Source organism: Cyclopterus lumpus, chromosome 8, assembly GCF_009769545.1.
Source record: "Cyclopterus lumpus isolate fCycLum1 chromosome 8, fCycLum1.pri, whole genome shotgun sequence".
Lineage (NCBI taxonomy): Eukaryota > Metazoa > Chordata > Actinopteri > Perciformes > Cyclopteridae > Cyclopterus > Cyclopterus lumpus.
The window spans coordinates 7,137,216-7,154,909 of NC_046973.1; the positions used below are offsets into that span (position 1 = coordinate 7,137,216).

The window sequence follows — 17,694 nt, forward strand, 5'->3', positions numbered from 1 at the left end:
CATGGTCTATGACGCAGACGTGAGAGTATGCTACCACTTCCAGCAAATATAAATATAATGTGGCCAAACTGAAACAATCAGAAACCAATTTACAGAAATGATCGTGAAATGATCATGTTCGTTATCCTTTATTGGTCACTGTAGATACAACAACTCCACATTCTTCAGGGGGAATACCACAGGGGTTTACTCTGATCTTACTATTTAGGGGTATCAACAATGGCTTTCAAAATAAATACAAATTCAAGTTCCAATGTTTGTTAATGTCATGCTAACACTTATGGTAAGTATAAAATAAAGTAATCAAACTAAAGCAATCTAGGTGGAATAATGATATACACACATTATCATGGCTATATATACTTAATGGTACATTTTCATATAAAAATCAAATTATTGAGTGTGTGAATCCTAAAATATTATTGTTTTTTTTCCTCCACTTTGTATTTGTATTTCCTTTCCTTGTCTGTTAGACATGAATAAAATAGCCATAAGCCACAGTTCAAAAGTATTTCTCAACGCTAAAATCACTTTCCCACTATGATCATTTTGCTCTCCAGTGGACGAGTTGTATATGTATCAATACAGTGCATGTTTTGTGCGCGCACAGATGTAGGTATAGCATTGTTATGAAGAAAAAAATATTACTAATTTCTACACGTTTTACACCATTCAACAGAAACTTTATTTCCAATTCAGCAATTAATTTACTGCCTTCAAAAGAGTGTATTCATATATGAAGCAAATAAATGCTACTGATGATAAGAGAATAATTAAATCTACAAAGCAACAGTCTCCAGGATCCTTCATTTGGCAGAGAATGAGACTACATTCACTGTTGAAACAATCAGTTGTAAATAAATACATAATGCATCACAGCAAGCAGCCAAGTTTGTTATTTTTCTTCAACATAGTGCATACAACATCAAATCTGATAACAATGATAACTGTCAATAACTATAATGATAATGGCAAGATTGAGCAGAAGCAATATCATTTACAATCAGTGCATGCTCTAAGCACAATGACATTCATGTCCTCACCTCTTCCTTATATGTCATGTGACACTGGATGACAATGCACTCCAGAAACAGCGAAGAATAAAATAAACTGCCTTTGTAAACAGTATTGCAATAACAGATGAAACACGTAGGGACATTCAATTATTTTACATTATATTTTGGCACTGAATTTTCATTACATATATAATGAAAATATATAACCTCCCGCCACCATGTATAATTGTATATATGAGGGTTTTATATATAATTTTGTATATATATCAACCTCAAGCAATATTAAGTCAGATATTTACATTCAATTTTTGTGTGTGTGTGCGTGTGTGTGTATTTCACAGAGAGAGAGAGAGAGAAAGAGAGAGAGAGAGAGAGAGAGAGAGAGAGAGAGAGTGACCAAGTGAGGAAAGAGACAAAATAAATAACTGTTGTATTTTAAACTTCTTCTCATGGTTGAAATTAAAGTATTCTTCCCCTTTTACTTCAACTTTAACTTAGTAAAATGTAACATGAGCCACTCTAAAAATGACAGAAAAACATTCAGTGAGTACGTTCATGACTGTAACTTTTGATAGTTACAATACAAGTATTGCCAAGTTCTCTAATATTTTGGCCTTCATAATAATTTGATTAAAAAAAATTAATGAATCAATTTCCCTTCACCCTTTTCACCTCTTCCGCTCTTATTGCTCCCACACTGTTAGTTGTACTTTGATATCAATTACTTACCCATCATAAGGCACCAGTCATAGCGATACAGAGAGTTGGACCGTGAAGTAGGACCATGTTTGGCAGACCACTAATATCAGTGCAACAAATCAAAATAAAGCACTTGCACAAATTGATAAACTAAAAATACAGTGATGGGAAAAATAGAAAGATACTGTACATAGAAATGAATGATAAAAGGGGAGTGAGGCCTTATCATACGAAATAATTTGTCTTCCCGTAGAATTGAATCTTTCTCTGGTTCTCAATTCTCACCGAGGCATTTTCTCCTTTAAATGGACACTTCATACTCCCGCGTATCCTGTGGTCAGAGTAAGAAATCAATCACTAAAAATCAATTCAGACTCTTTAGTTTAGATAAAAACATACATAAAAAGAGTCTGAAATAAAAATGAAAACAACTATGAATTACATGAAAAGTATCAGCCTCTGACTTACCCCCGCCTCATAAAGAGGGTTGTTGAAGTCGGACTCGACTGTAATGGGACTGTAGGAGTGTGTGTGAGAGAGAGACTTCCAGAAGAGTGGCTTCCATTCTAGTCTGCATATGCTGTGAGGGAGAAAAACAAAACGACATATGAACAGATGAGTAAAGGCTACAGTTTGAACTGAGGTGACATTTAAAAGCAGTCTTACAAATCAATTAAGGTTTAAAAGGTGCAATTTGGAGGATTTGGGGACACCTTGTGGCGAGGTTGCAGTTTGCAACCAAGTGAAACTACTCCCGAGGGCCAAGTACTACGGTGGCCAAATCGACAACATGAACATGAGCCTATCTAGAGTCAGTGTTGGGTGTGTCCTTTCTGGGCTACTGTAGAAACATTAAGCGGGTTTCTGTGAGAAGGAACCGTTCTGTTTGTGTATATGAATCGCTCATTCTAAGGTAATTAAAATGCAACAACCCTTATTCTCAGGTGACACATGTGATTACTGTTTTTACTGATTATTACTGGTTCCTGAATTGTTCTATACACCTAATTATAGATAATTTACCTTTTCAGAATGCACCAGCAAAAGGTAAAAATGTAATTGAAACAGACACACAGACACACAGACACACAGACACACAGACACACACACACACACACACACACACACACACACACACACACACACACACACACACACACACACACACACACACACACACACACACACACACACACACACACACACACACTTATTGCCAATATGTCCCCCTGCATGTTTCTTTAAATGTCCCTTTGGTTATATAGGGTATACTTACTTTGTATAGTACATGTAAATTCCTCCAATCAGGAGGATGACCAGGATGATTGGCAGAATTACTGCCAAAGCAATGTTCTCACTCAGGATCTGATGGGACGGCTCAAATGACTGGGACACTGTGAGACAGCCGAAAAAATAATTACAGAAATAAGCTTTTTCATCAGCCGTAATGTTTTTCTGTTCGCAATGCACTCTTGATTTTGTTCTTAATCTAAAATGGCAAACACTTTAAAAAGAGACATCTTTTCATTTACACTGATTTTTATGACTTTGTCTGCAAGCGTTATATATTTTTTTTTGGGGACCTATTTAACTTTAAACATATCACAAATTGGAGTAAATAAATCACCTTCTAATTTGTGGTCATCCAAAAGATCATCATATGCCACTGTGTGAAAAGAATACAAGAGAAAGAGAAGTCAAATAAATGATTATAAATGATATACCGAAGTCCTAAAATGCAGCTTGAGGATCTCACATGTTCATTCAAATCTAATATCTATTGAGTAAAATAATGACAAACAAAAGCATAATATCTTCATAATCCACAAACCTTGAAATAAAACAAGACAGCTAATCTTAAAAAACCCAACCTCAAAAATTAAAATCTGGACATTTTCCTGTTCCGTGTCAGAAGGTGGAGAGACAATGAACCTTTACCTTTGCAAAAGGGCGGAGGGCTGTTCCACTGAGAGGGATGGCCAGGAACGCAGCTGATGATGACCTCGCCGATAAGTTCGTAGCCCTCATAACAGAAGAAACGCAGAGTTTCTCCCGCTTGGTAGCTGTGCTTGTACAAGGTTTGGTAACCGTTGTCAGGGACACCAGGGTTTGGGCACGGGTCATATTTCACTATTCAGAGCACACAGAGGACAGTCATGTGTTGGCAGTTAATCCCTAAACGTGCAGCAGCAAGCATCATAAAGAAAGGGACTTACAGACACACTTTGGGCTGCGGTCACTCCATTTGGGGGTGCCGGTGTCTCGTCCGTGGCAGGAGATTTGGCTGGGACCTTCCAGCTGGTAACCCTGGTTACAAGAGAAACGGACGACGGTTCCGACTGCAAAACCTGCTTCTGGGCGCACAGAGCGCGCTCCGTTTACCACCTCTCCTGGGTCGGGACACTGCTGGACTGTGGGGGACAAAGTGGGACACGTAGAACAGCGTTTAGACTTCATCACATATAATTAAATGGGGATGCAGACGGCGTTGAATGTTTTGACCAAAGTAAAAAACCTAAATGTGTTTTGTCTAAGAATACAACTAAAAACCTCACAAACAACTTTGACATCTATCCATCTAATCTCCACTTTACATACAACGGTTACGTTTTAAAAACTATACAGCTAATACACTTAGAAGTGACAGTTTGGAGTTGAGATCTTAAGTCCCAATACTTGTCTCACCTTTGACACATGTAGGCGGACTGCTGCTCCAGGAGAGGTCCCACTGGCAAGTGATGATGTCAGAGCCACTGATGTCATATCCCGGTTGGCACTGATAGGTCAGCACACTGCCTCTCACAGGGGAGGAGTGGGACGAGCTGATCCAGCCGAAGTCAATTTGAGGGAGAGTGGGGCAGGTGTCGTTTGGCTCCACCTCTGCACGGCACGGATGGAGGGCAGCGAAAGAAATAAAATAGGTTGTTCATGATCGCTTCTTCAATAATGTCAGCACTCACATGTCCTGATACACGTTTATCGAGGTTGGCTGTAGGTAAAATATGCTTCACATTGAGCCTTTAAAACAGTGACGTAAGATGCATCCTCACCACGATAATGAATGAGGAATCCCTGACTCAGGATGAAACTGGAGTCATCTGGATCGCTCTGAAACTGAATGGTAACTTCTGAGCCCCCAGACACAACCTGGAAACGCTCTTTGGACCCCAGGTATTGTCCGATCACATGGGACATGAGATCACGTCCGTCAAAAACGGTCAGCACATCAGTGTGGCGGATATTTAAACTTTAAGAGGGAAAGATAAGAATAACAAAGGGACATTTCTGATCACAGATCCTGCTTTTCTCAAGATGAGCGCTCCACCCACCTGAAGCATTTTATTAGTCAGTACTCAGAGGCAGAGGATTATATAAAGCTGCAACATGTTATCTTTCAGGTACACTTTACATGTGTACAAGATGTTTAGTTTTGTATACATATACATTTTCACAATGTAAACGTGCTATCAGATTTTAAATGAGAAGAATAAAATAGAATAACAAAACAGTTTTTATGTGATGCACACAGGGGTTGAATTTGACACTAGGATGCTGTTATTTATATAATATCCTATCCATGGCATCTCTTGGGCTCAGTGAGAATTTTAAAGATCATCTGTGAAGTGAAGGGATTGTGTTACTATATTTGCAGGAGTACTGTGTGTTTTTTTGCTAAGACAAAATGCAGAAACACACCCACACACAAAAAAATGGTTGGCTACTTTAAATAACCAACAACTTAAATTTGCAATACTCACATCTGGACATCCAGTTCAATGCGTTTCTCTTCGTTGCCATGGATCTGCCACACACAGTCGAGTCCCTTGGAGTAGCTCTGGGGCCAATCAGGAGACAGGATGGTACCCGACGGCTCAGTCAACTCCCCTCCACACAGAGCTTGCAGAGCAGAAGAGAGGAGAGAAGGTGGCGTAAGGACGGGAATTGTGAGACAGAGAAAATGATGATAGGGGTGATGTAATAATAACAAAAGTTGGGCAAAGACAAAGCAACTGGAGAAAAATAAATTACCAATAAATGGGAGAGAAAATAAATAAAGCCACAGTAAATATTCAATGAGATATCATAAAGACTTCCGAGGGCACACAAAGAAGAGACGTGTGGTGAGTAAAATATGGCAGAGAAACCTTTCCTTGCAGAAATACAACACAAACGAAAGTGTGTCATTAGGAAGATATCAACTGGAGCAAATGTGCAGTGATAGGAGCCAAATGCAGAACTTCAATTTCCATGCAAATCCTTTTGCCTGCGTGGATGTGTTCACTTTAATTGTGTTTGCAGGATGCTCATGACTTTACGTACAATGCTAGGAATCGCTCTCATGCAAGCATGTCCTATTAAAACTGAAGCATGAAACTAGACACACACAAGTGGCCATCGGCTGTGGAGTGAGGACTGTTCATTTGCATTGCACACACACACACACACACACCATTTGACAAATATATTCCTTTGAGAGCATAACGAGCAGATATGAGCAAAATAAACACTACAAAATATTATAATCAAATAACGGCTCCAAGAGACACAATCTTCTACCATACATGGAGGCTCAAGACAACCACAACAACTCAGACCTTTTCGTCTTGCAGACCGCTTACTGATATCCCACCATCCACCCCCCTGTTCATCGCTGTGCTTAAGCAGAAATACCAGACAGCATATGGCTTTCAGAATGTTTCGCTTGGTTGAAAAAATTGTGCGACCCAGTGCAAGGCCTCTGCCAGTTTATATCTGCCTCAGTCTCTCTGTTTACTCCACTTTTCACAGCATGCCGGAAGTTCAGCAGATGACACAGTCAGACTATAAAATACAGACTGTAATCTTCAAGCTACAACCACCATCTCAACACACTACAATTAGAATATTAAAGAAACAATTAACTCTCTCACTTCATGTAAAAACGTCCTAAAAAAAAGCAGAAGATTTAGGTTTAATTACATGAAGAAAATGAAGTGCAGAAACAACAGAAAAACGGACAAGGAATAAGAATGTTTGTCATTCTGACTAAAGAAATAAAAAAGCCTCCAATTTAATTCACTTATTTGAAATACAACCGAAAGTCCAAACTGAAACTTACCTTTGCACATCGGCTCGCTGTCATTCCAGTGGGGATTGCTGGGGTCGACACACTCAATCATCCCAGAACCTTGCTCCATGACAAAGCCTGGAGAGCAGGTGAAGCTAACTGTGGTGCCCAGTTGATATGTGATGTCACTGCTGCTGAAATTACCATGAGGCATGTAGGGCTCCCAGCAGTGTTCATCATCAAAAGCTAAAAAAAGATGGAAAGAAGAAAAGAAATTAGACACAGTCTGTGTGCATGTGTGTACTGATCAGAAACTATTCCCTCGATTTCTTGGGGGAATTATTCTAATTGCTCTACTGCTTGGTGAAGTTAAGCTCGGGTAGAAAACGTCCAGGTGTATGACGCTAAAGGCAGCTGTGAGCATCTCCAAAGCCTAAAATAAATGCCACTGAAGTGTGGGCAGACTATAGACACTCACTGCATGTGGCTCATGATGGCCCTCTTTAACACAACAATTCAATGAAAAGAAAGTTTTGATTTTCTAGATTGTCTATTCAAGTCCATTCCTAGTTTAGATATACTTTATAACATTTTTACATTGAACTAAATTATCTATAATTTGTCTAGATGCGAAAGGTCAACCTTCCGAGAGGTTCTTCGAGATTAAATATGTCACCTTAAAGGATTTGGAATATTTTGTGTGTTCTCGTAATGGATCATATTTAACTAGAATACTGACCCATGTATTAACTATTATACAACAATGAGGGTGGAAGGATGTACAGCGACACACTGTCTTTGTGTTTTGCTGACTGTGGATAAGACCGTGTGCAACGTCTCTCTGCTCACCCTCGTATCGCAGCGCCAGAAGCAGAGGGATGGAGGAGGAATCAGCTGTGAGCTCCAAGTACAGTGTTGAGCCCTCACTCAACAACCCCCGTTCAGGGACGTCATCCAGGTCTGAGTCAAAGAGCGGTGAAGACAGGGAACTGTTTCCACTGCGCACAATTAACCTGAGAGGAACAAACCACAGAGATCCCTGATGTGAGCTCCAGAAGAGAGGGACACGTTATGATCAGTGTCTGAAGAAGTATTTACTGAATGTGCATGGATTAAAGGCAATCAACTTTAGCGTGCCACACTGGAGAACGGTAACAAATAATACTATTTTATTGTTTTCTTTTTTGATGCATTAATGACAGTTGTCATTTAGTTAGAAGATAGAAGTTTTGTCAGAGGTTTTCCATTTTCAGTTTTCTTTTTGGAGGGTATCTCTAATGTTTTCCTATTATTAGATGATGAATAAAATGGATGGGTAGTGAGTGAGAAATCTAACCTCCCAACCCCTCAAAAAAAACACCAACAACTGCATTATGGGGGTATTACCCAGATTTGTCGTGAAAAAAAGCAAAAATGGAAAAGTAAAAGGTAGGGAACTAGTGTATGTAAATACGGTATACAAATAGAACAAAAAATGTTTCCAAGTCAACTGAATATTAAATGAAGGCAGGAAGAATGATCTGACACAAAAATGAACATATATGTTTGAGGAAAGATACATGAAGAAAACATACAGACAGTTTTAAATCAACAGGTGTGCTCTGTGCAGTCCTAAACTAGAGTCTACAAACTGACCATGCGATACACAAAGTAGTGGAAACACAAACTTACTTATCATCATCTTCATCCAGTGCAATCCTCTCAAAGTGTAGGTGGAGTCTGTGGCCCTCTTTGGCTTCTATCAACCAGTGACAGCTCAGGTTATTTCCATTGCTGTGGTTGCTGACAGAGGGAGGGGGTGGAGACAGTATCCGGCCAACCGTTGCATTACGGATCCATCCTCCACAAGAAACAGCTAAGGAAAAATAATATCCCACATATTTTCCATAATCCAACACCTTAACAAGCACGCTGTAACCGGAGGCAGCGTTGTCTCTAAATGAGTTCACTGACCGACACATTGTGGCTCCGTAGTGCTCCAGTGTGGTTGTGTTGTGTTAACACAAGTAGCCACCTCATGACCGCGAACCTGGAAACCCGGGTCACAGTGGAAGTGTGCCAGACCTCCGGGATGGATATCTGTCACTGTCACTCCACCGCCCTCAGGAGACATGGGAAACGAGCAAGACAGCAGAAAGGCTGTTGATGTAGATGAAACAGAAAGGAAATTAAATTGATTTTGTTTGGTGGAAGATAAAACGTTGAGGTTCCAAAAAGGATAATTTCTCTCATTTTCAATATATTCTTTTACTGGTGAATGTCGACTCTGTGCAAGCGGATGATACATTTACAGCATCTTACACGTCTTACATCTTACATCGTATTTGCCAATGTGGTTAACCACGTTGGCAAAACTCTTTCAATCAATATATTCACGTCACTATTTCTGACCAATTCAGCTTTTCCACCATAGTTAATGAAATAATTAGTTGGAAGTTGATCCTTAAATTTTTAGATCCTTCCCCATCACCCCCATGGTCGTGAGAATGTCATCGGTGACTCAGCCGGTGCCATCTTCCACCAGCAGTCTCTTCACCAATACCAGTCAACTATCATCACAGGTCCTCATTTCATGAGTTTAATCAACAACATCTTTCTCTGTTGCGTTCTTAATTCCTCATAAATGTTGAACCGAATCCACAGTATAGAACTCAGTGTTTTTTGGACAAACCTGAAGGATAATTTCTCATCTAACAACTTTCAATGGTCAAGAGTTGAAAAATGTGAAGTACCGTATTTTCCGCACTATAGGGCGCACTGTCAATGAATGGTCTATTTTCGATCTTTTTTCATATATAAAGCGCACCCGACTATAAGGCGCATTAAGCGAAACAAAACAGTCAGTCATTCAAACTTTATTAAACGTGTTCACAATAACTCAACATTGTTCAAACGTTAATGAGCGCATTCACAATAACTCTCAACATTGTTCAAACGTTAATGAGCGTATTCACAATAACTGTCAACATTGTTCAAACGTTAATGAGCGTATTCACTATCACTCCCAACCTTGTTCAGTTGTAAAAACACGTAAAAAAAACAGTCTGATACCGCTAAATCAAACGTTAGCGTAACTCTGTGTGGTCTTCTTTACTTGGCGCAGGTCATCTTCTTGCTTCCTCCACTTCCGTACCATTGATTCATTAATGTTGAATTCTCTCGCAGCTGCTCTATTCCCATGTTCTACTGCGTGACTGATAGCCTTGAGTTTGAAGTCCGCGTCGTAAGCGTGTCTCTTGACAGGTGCCATTTTGGGGTCCTTATACACACACACACACACTGTAATATTATGGCGAAGCACAGTATGTATTACTCCGCGACGCTCCTGACTACGGTAGCCGTAAAGGGGCGTTCCCACCAAACACGTTGCGAATCTTACGCGCGCCTGGATCCCATGTAAAGTCACAGACGCGTTTGGTTGAAATTCGCCGGGCGTTGCGATAAATTTCGCCAGAGTTGAAATATTTCAACTTCCAACGCGAGTTGCAAAAGTTTCGCAACTCGCCAGCCAATCAGCTTTAAGATGCTCCGCCCGTTGGGCTGCTGCCGCTCTGTTAGCGCTGGAAGCGGAAGTTATCGAGGCGGAGTCGGTGAAACTCCCCGAGCTGTGTGAGCCTACGGGTGATGTTATGAACCCAAACACCAGGGCGTTAGACGTTCAGACGTTTACGGGATGTCCACAACAAGTATAAAGCAGAACTAGTGGTTAATTCGACCGTGGTGGATGGAGGAAATTATAACTGTTTTTACCGAGACAAGCCACGGAGATAAGCCACGCCCCCTTTTCGCAACTGGTTGCGAAAGACACAAATGAACACAACTTGACTGGCGAATAAACTGACGCGAGTAAAGCATTGTGAATATTTGCAACGCGTTTGGTGTGAACGCACCATAATGCTGCAAGCGGTGCGGCTTTGTAGTTTACCAAAGTCGTACTAAAACATTTTGACAGAGCGTCGTGTACCACACAAAATTGCTTCGAGGTCAGTAAGCACAGCCAGAATTAATTCATAAAAAAGGCGCTCCGGATTATAAGGCGCACTGTCGTTTTTTGAGAAAATGAAAGGCTTTTAAGTGCGCCTTATAGTGCGGAAAATACGGTATGTCCATTTGCCCCACATCTGCCATGCTTATGTGTTTAAATATGCAAATTAGGTTTTCATTCAAACTTTTACGCAGTCTTAATGTTCATAGATAGATCCAAATAATAAAAAAAAGACCTGCCATTTCTAGTTACCTTATGAAACCAGAGGGGTTAATTTACCTTGGTAGTGGAGGCTGAACACGCCGTGGTTGTTCTGTTGGAGACTGCGATAGTGAATGTACACCTGATTGGTTGTACTGCGAATCACCTGGCCCTCTCTCATCAGGGTCTCATTGGCCAAGAGCTCTGGTCCCACACCTCCATACCCCATGATGGTCAGAGACTCTTTCTTAGAAAGGTTAACTTTCCTCACCTAGAAGGAAAACACAGGACATATTGACGTGAAACAATTCAGTAAAAATTAAGTAATGGCATGACATACCTATTACACCTATGATATTGCATATGTAAGAAAAACAAATGAAAACCATAAATATCGATCTTTGGGAAATGGTCTAAATTTAATTTAATTATAAGAAGCATTATTTCGCTGTGTTTTGAATTGAGTATGTGGCCTCATGAGCTTATAGTTAATACATTGTAGCTGATTGACCAAATTGCTGCTGAAGCATTATTACAATTAGAAATATACTGCACTCCCATGTGATTACTGTTTTTACTGATTATTACTGGTTCCTGAATTGTTCTATACACCTACTTATAGATAATTTACCTTTTCAGAATGCACCAGCAAAAGGTAAAAATGTAATTGAAAAAAGTTAAATATTTGAAAAGATTATGGATTCATATGATGATAACGCACATTACCTGAATTTCCACACCATAACCTGCATACACAGTAATGCTGTAGGTGCATTCCAGAGGGGGAAAAGATGAGGACGACGATGCAGGATCTGGTGACTCGACAACATCCTCCATTGTTGACAAGGTGGCATTGCATTGTACTGTGAAAAGAGGGAAAGGGCAGGAGAAGAAAAATGTGTCGAGAAATACAATTAATGCATATCAATTCTCTTCATTGTAAAATGACACAGAAACTAGACGAGGCACTACGCTGTTGCATCCCAGTAACCTTGTGTTTTTTGGATGAGGATCGGTAGGAGTCCTTGTTGTTGTGAGCATTCAGTGATGTAAATATGAGAGAGAAGTTTCAATGTGTTTCATTGAACTGTGTGTCCACTGATTCTCAAAGATGCCTCCTACTCTCCTAACTACATACACTGAATAAATGATAAGTTATGAAGAATTCCTAGTAATCAGATGTTGTTTGTATGTTAAATGTGTGCAGAAGCACATAAGAAGCACAAGACTTGGTGCTGGTATAGCTCGCCATTTATTCAAGGTTACGCATCAATTGAAGCATGTGTGCTTCTGCTGGAATTAAATGATTACTTAAATTAGAGGACACAGACGAGCCACAAATACTGTTCGGAGGGCGATGCTGTAGTGATTTAGTGAACTGAAGGGAAGATCTGTATCCTGTAAGCTTCTGGCTGATGCTGACAATAATTACAACCACACAGACTCTGCTATATGAATGTAATGAAATGAAAAACTGCACTTGTGGTGTGCATAGACAAATGCATGTAAGGGCTGGGGAATGTATACAGACAGACAATCATAACGTGCAAGTGACAAAATAAAAATAAACACCACTTGTGGTATTGCTCTCTTTCATGTCAGTGGACAGAAATGCAAATCATGATCATCCTTGACATCAAATAAGCATCTTGCTGATGCACACCTGCTCTGATTCTTTTGAAGTTTTGTAACAAACGGTAATTGCATCTAAGTTTGGACTGGACTTAAAAAAAGGTGTCAGAACTGTAAACTAGAGTCCGCAGGTTATGCATGTTTTTGCTGTTTGTTAGGTTAAGATGAATGACCAGCAAGGCCTAATGACACATACGTTGGCTGCATTGATAGACCTAGGTCCTGCCAGCTGTCTCCATAATGGTACAGTTGTGTAATGGGGGCCAGTCCCCTCTGGATGTTGTGGAGCAAAACTCTCCACTACGAAAATATCAACCCATTATTTGTTTGAGACGAATATCTTGTTTGTCACAATAAAAAATAAACCCTGAACTAGAAGCATGTTTCATCTCAGACGAGGGGCTAGAAGCGGCTCATTTATGCCTTGTCTTTGGGCTTGTCGGACAGGGAAATACAACCTGAGGCCAATAATAAAAATAACCTGGCTTATCATCACTAAGTGGCAGTATTCAGTACACAAAATAAGGTGGGTAAAATGAAAAGTAATTGCTTCCAGTGAGCACTGCCGTGGGTGAAGCTGTGGTCTATTGGATTGCCTTGGACTAAATTATTTTATTGACCGGATGACTGAAACTGCTGCTATGCTTCAGTAGAATCAAATTATTGACCACCCCTTGTAATACAAATGGTATCTGGAGAAGAAAGGGTTTTACAGTCCATTTGGCTAACAATGAATAGAAACAAAAAAGTTAAAGAGGAAGAAAGCTGAAAAGCAATCCAACACGTTTCACTTTATGACAGATCTTAAACAGTAAAAGTAATTCAGCTGACAGTGTTAACTGAACATTTTCACAAGTAAGAGTAAATGAAAATGAACAGTTTGAGAATCAAGCTTGTTTGCTAATCATATTGTTTCAGTAAAAATAAATCCAGTAGCAGGTTAGCATTAGTCTACGTTGTGTAAAGACAGAAACAGCTACTCTTGCTGTTTCCTGTCCGAAAGATGCAACATCTGACTAGCAGGAACACTAGAACTCACTAGTTAACAGATTATCTTTCGTATTTAATACTCTTTACAAAAATGTTGACAACAAGTTTTTCGGAGGTTATGTGCCGGACTAAGTTACTTCAACAGGTAACCAACTCCGCTGGTTGCCTAGCAACTGGTCAAGCAACCAAGAAATAGTAGCATAACTAATTGTAAAACTGTATCTTGTTTTTTTGTATGGTAAACATGTTTGAGATTTTTAGATATTTACTTGCTACTTCATAGGGGGTTGAAATGACAATTCCCAGTAAAAACACAATAAAAACAATGAAACTATCTCCATACAAGTCTTGTCCTTGACTGATTATTACTGAATAAAGAAATACGGAATATGGATGTTTACTTGGATTAAAATCATCAGTGTACTTCACAGAACAAGCTATGAGAAAAATGCATATTGTATAAAGTTCATGTTTTCACTCAGTCGGCCACTTTGGGGCAAGCTAGATACTGGATTCACGATGAGCTGTATTTTCTGGGTACAGTGTACACTGGGTGTATCTATTTTCAGTGCCAGCTATCCTCACCAATATCTAAGTAAAAAATGCAAATGTTTATGTAAGAAATATTATTGATTTATCTGGCTACGAGCTCTTTAAATAACTTTATTCCACTTTATTCCTGCAGAAATAAGACCAGAAGCGCAGACAAACATGTACTTTAGACATGTTCAACTAATTTGGTTACCAAACATAAATATTGCAATGCTGAGAGAAAGATGTGCAAAGAAGAATTTAAAATCTATTCTGGATATTGAAGATGTTATTGAACGTCACTTGACCTTGTTAGCAGGTGACAAGTGCAATGTGTTGGCTACAAAGCTTTCTTAAAAAGCATTAAGTAAAGACGACTTAGGTAACAATGTTGCAATTTTCTAAAAATATAAAGTATATGTATAGCTCTTTCTTTACCAGTAACTCATATTGTACATCAACCTGTTGATGTCTCATCATTAATATTGTACGACTGTTTCATGTTACCTCGTCTGTCAAGATCTCCTTGTTACTCTTTCTTCAAAGAGAGGCACAGAAGAGAAATGAAGGAAGTCGCAACGGGAGCCAAAATAATTCAGTGGGAATCTGTCGTCACTGCTGGCCACACCAACATCTGAGCAGCTCGAAAGGAACTGGTGAGATTCTGAATTATTTGCTCAAACATTTAGTCAATTTATGAGAACAATATTAACTACAATCAATAAACAACACAGACTCAGGGGAAGCCGAGGAACTTCAAGGAAGCTGCAATGGAGCCGGAGACACCAACAGACTTAACAAACTGGTTAAGAAGGTTGGCTCCATCATTAGCTGCAAATTGGACAGTCTGGAGAAGGTGGTGGAGAATAGGACACTGCAGAACATATTATCCAAATTGGATAACCCCGGACATCACTCTCCACTACTGCAGAGACAGCGGAGCACTTTTTAACAGGCTCATCCAGCTCTGCTGTCACAAGGACAGATACAGGAGATCATTCCTGCCCAGTGTAAAAAGACTTTATAATAAATCCCCTCTGGTCAAATCAATCACACAACTATAACACACGTTACACTGTTGTTTGTTTGTTTGGTTAGATCTTTGAACTATTGTTTTGTTAGTTAATTTAATATTATGTAAGAAACATTTTGTTATGGTTTGGTTTTGTTAAACCTCCCACCACTTGTGGATGTAGGCCCGCTGTCAATTAGACAAAAAGGTCAATATAATTAAGAGGATCACAAGACCGGTGTTGCTCTATTGTCAGGAGCAAACACTTTTTCACTGTGTGGGAATATGTGATAACATGGGACAATGAATGTTATGATTTCTTTTAGTCTGTGTTTTAGGGAAATGGATTATGACAGAGAATGTGTCTGTCTTCTGTTTATGGTGGAAAAGATTTAAATGTAAGGAAGAAATTGCCTTTATGTTGGAAACTGGACATTTCATCTATCTATCTATCTATCTATCTATCTATCTATATATATATATATATATATATATATATATATCCATCCATCCATCCATTTTCAATACCGCTTATCCTCATTAGGGTCGCGGGGGCGCTGGAGCCTATCCCAGCTGACATAGGGCGAAGGCAGGGGACACCCTGGACAGGCCGCCAGTCCATCGAGGGCACATGTAGGGACATACAACCATTCACTCTCACATATATTAATTGATGCTATGCAGGTACCTGGCATGTGCATTGTGGTTATGGTGGTCGTGGTGATCAGGGTGGTGGTTGTCTCCTCCTCCGAGGACATGGTATTCCTTGATCCTCTCTGACTGGCAGCAGAAGAGGAGCTTACAGCTGTGGTGAGCAGCCCTGGTGATATGACTGTTGCTGTCGACTCGGTCTGCCCAAGCCCAGGCACAGCCTGTGTCGGGTTGGTGGTCGTACCTGCAGCGTCCAAAAGTGTAATTCAAAGTGTGTCAGTGATTTGTGAGCCATACGGTTCTTCGGGTGCATTAAGCCCAAAACAAGCAATAAAGGCCTGTGTAAATGTACCTGTGCTTGCAGAAGCTTCTCCTAAGTATTCCTTACTCTGTAAGGCAGCATGGATCAGGTCACCCAGAGGGTTAGTGTCTGGCGTTGATGTTGGTGGTGTATCAGGCGTCATAAAGCTCATACCTGAAATTAATAATTACGGCTTTTGTTATTTGAATACACTTAAATGAAAACAAACATATTTAGCAGGACAGTGCAAGCAAATACATAGAAATATATTGCATTTGTTTTATCTAGATGTAAGATAAACAAAGTCTGCACTAGTCCATGTTTGTAGGGGAACAACAAAGAAGCATGCTTAGGAAACCACACATACCTGAAACTAGGTGGATTATGGTGACCGAAAGCATCACAGCGAGGCGTGTGAACCCCATGGCTTTGGATAAAATGTAATAACTAGAGAAGGTAAATAGAGCAGATGGATTAGCAAAATGTAATGGTATAATGTAAATAGAACAGTTACTGAAATTCAATCGCTATTACTTATTCCTTATAATTAATGCTGGAAATAATCAATCCTGACTTAAGTGCTAATTAATAGCACATTATTTATCATATCCTTTAAAACATACTCGCAATTCAGGTAGACTACAGAGCACATGTTTACATCACACAGGCCACAATTACCCTGATAAGGTTATCATGGCGATGTGATACTGTCAAAGCTCCTGCTCATTCAATCTGGTAATGATCCATTAAATACATACAACGAAGAAGCGAAAATGACAATATAATACAAGCATTTTTTACAGGTATAAGAAAAAGGGCATGTACACATCGCACACGGTGTGAGGTTAAATATTCAGGCTTCCCTCCTGCATTTTCTCACCCAAATCTGCAATAACATGCCCGAAAATGCGCTATTCCAAAATTCACCAAAGGAGACGACCCTCAGCCCAGGTATCCTCTAAACCTTATTCTATCATCAACCTGTTATTAACAAAGCACCTCCGCTGTTCTTCGAGGCGTTTCCTCGGTGAAAATGCCAGCCTGGTGTGTGACAAAATGATGGGGCTATACGAGGCATCATTGCTCGCACCTCCCCCGGCCCTCTTTGTGCGGAGGATGATTTTTTTTTTTGGCATCAGTCATCACTATACTGTGAGACTAACAACCATCTCAGCAGCGTTGAAAGGAGCCTTGCTGCTTACCTTTATCTTTCAGGCTGCGTCCCGTACTCCTCCACTTGGACTGTATCCTGTTGCTTTAGCCCCCGAGAACACGGCGGGGTTAGTGCTGGTGAGATGCCCCTAGCTGGTTACCGTGTGGTTGACGCATTCGGGTATGATGTGAGGGCATTTGCGTTGAAGCTCTAGGTGCGCCCTAGCGGTCGCAAGCGGTAAGTGCAGCGGCGCGCGGGCAATCTCCACATTGAGTGAGCGCTGGAGGAGCTGTCCACCAGCACGGTGCTGAAGTGCGTCCGACAAAGCGCTGCACGGTATATCAAGGTAATCAGACAGAGATGTGAGACGCAGCACGCAGTGGGTAAATACTGTACGTTTGCTCATTAAAAGACCTGCATGTGCCGTATGCATGGCGAACATGTGTGTCCCACAATGGGTGGATGTTTGCGCTGAT

General features: G+C 40.2%; 1 protein-coding gene across 1 annotated transcript; it reads right to left on the reverse strand.

The window, feature by feature from the left end:
• Positions 1–656: 656 nt before the first annotated feature.
• sez6l2 (seizure related 6 homolog (mouse)-like 2) lies at positions 657–16,490 on the reverse strand. Its single transcript, XM_034539363.1, has 18 exons — positions 16,433–16,490; positions 16,117–16,239; positions 15,802–16,008; positions 11,675–11,811; positions 11,027–11,219; positions 8,716–8,901; positions 8,434–8,617; positions 7,612–7,775; positions 6,814–7,008; positions 5,474–5,612; positions 4,766–4,962; positions 4,401–4,595; positions 3,932–4,126; positions 3,654–3,845; positions 3,343–3,381; positions 2,992–3,109; positions 2,184–2,295; positions 657–2,046 (listed from the first exon to the last, which is right to left on the reverse strand). Exons 1-18 carry the CDS (start codon positions 16,488–16,490, stop codon positions 2,017–2,019), a joined length of 2,664 nt encoding a protein of 887 aa, XP_034395254.1. The 3' UTR covers positions 657–2,016.
• Positions 16,491–17,694: the final 1,204 nt, after the last annotated feature.

What these genes read in the sequence shown, in the direction of transcription:
- sez6l2 (XM_034539363.1), bottom strand. Translation starts at nt 16,490, where the DNA reads ATGGGGTTCACACGCCTCGCTGTGATGCTTTCGGTCACCATAATCCAC. An exon ending in AGAAGCTTCTGCAAGCACAG is followed by an intron (nt 16,009 to 16,116) that starts GTACATTTACAC and finishes TGGACGCTGCAG; the next exon opens with GTACGACCACCAACCCGACA. An exon ending in TCCGCCTACATGTGTCAAAG is followed by an intron (nt 4,127 to 4,400) that starts GTGAGACAAGTA and finishes TGTCCCCCACAG; the next exon opens with TCCAGCAGTGTCCCGACCCA.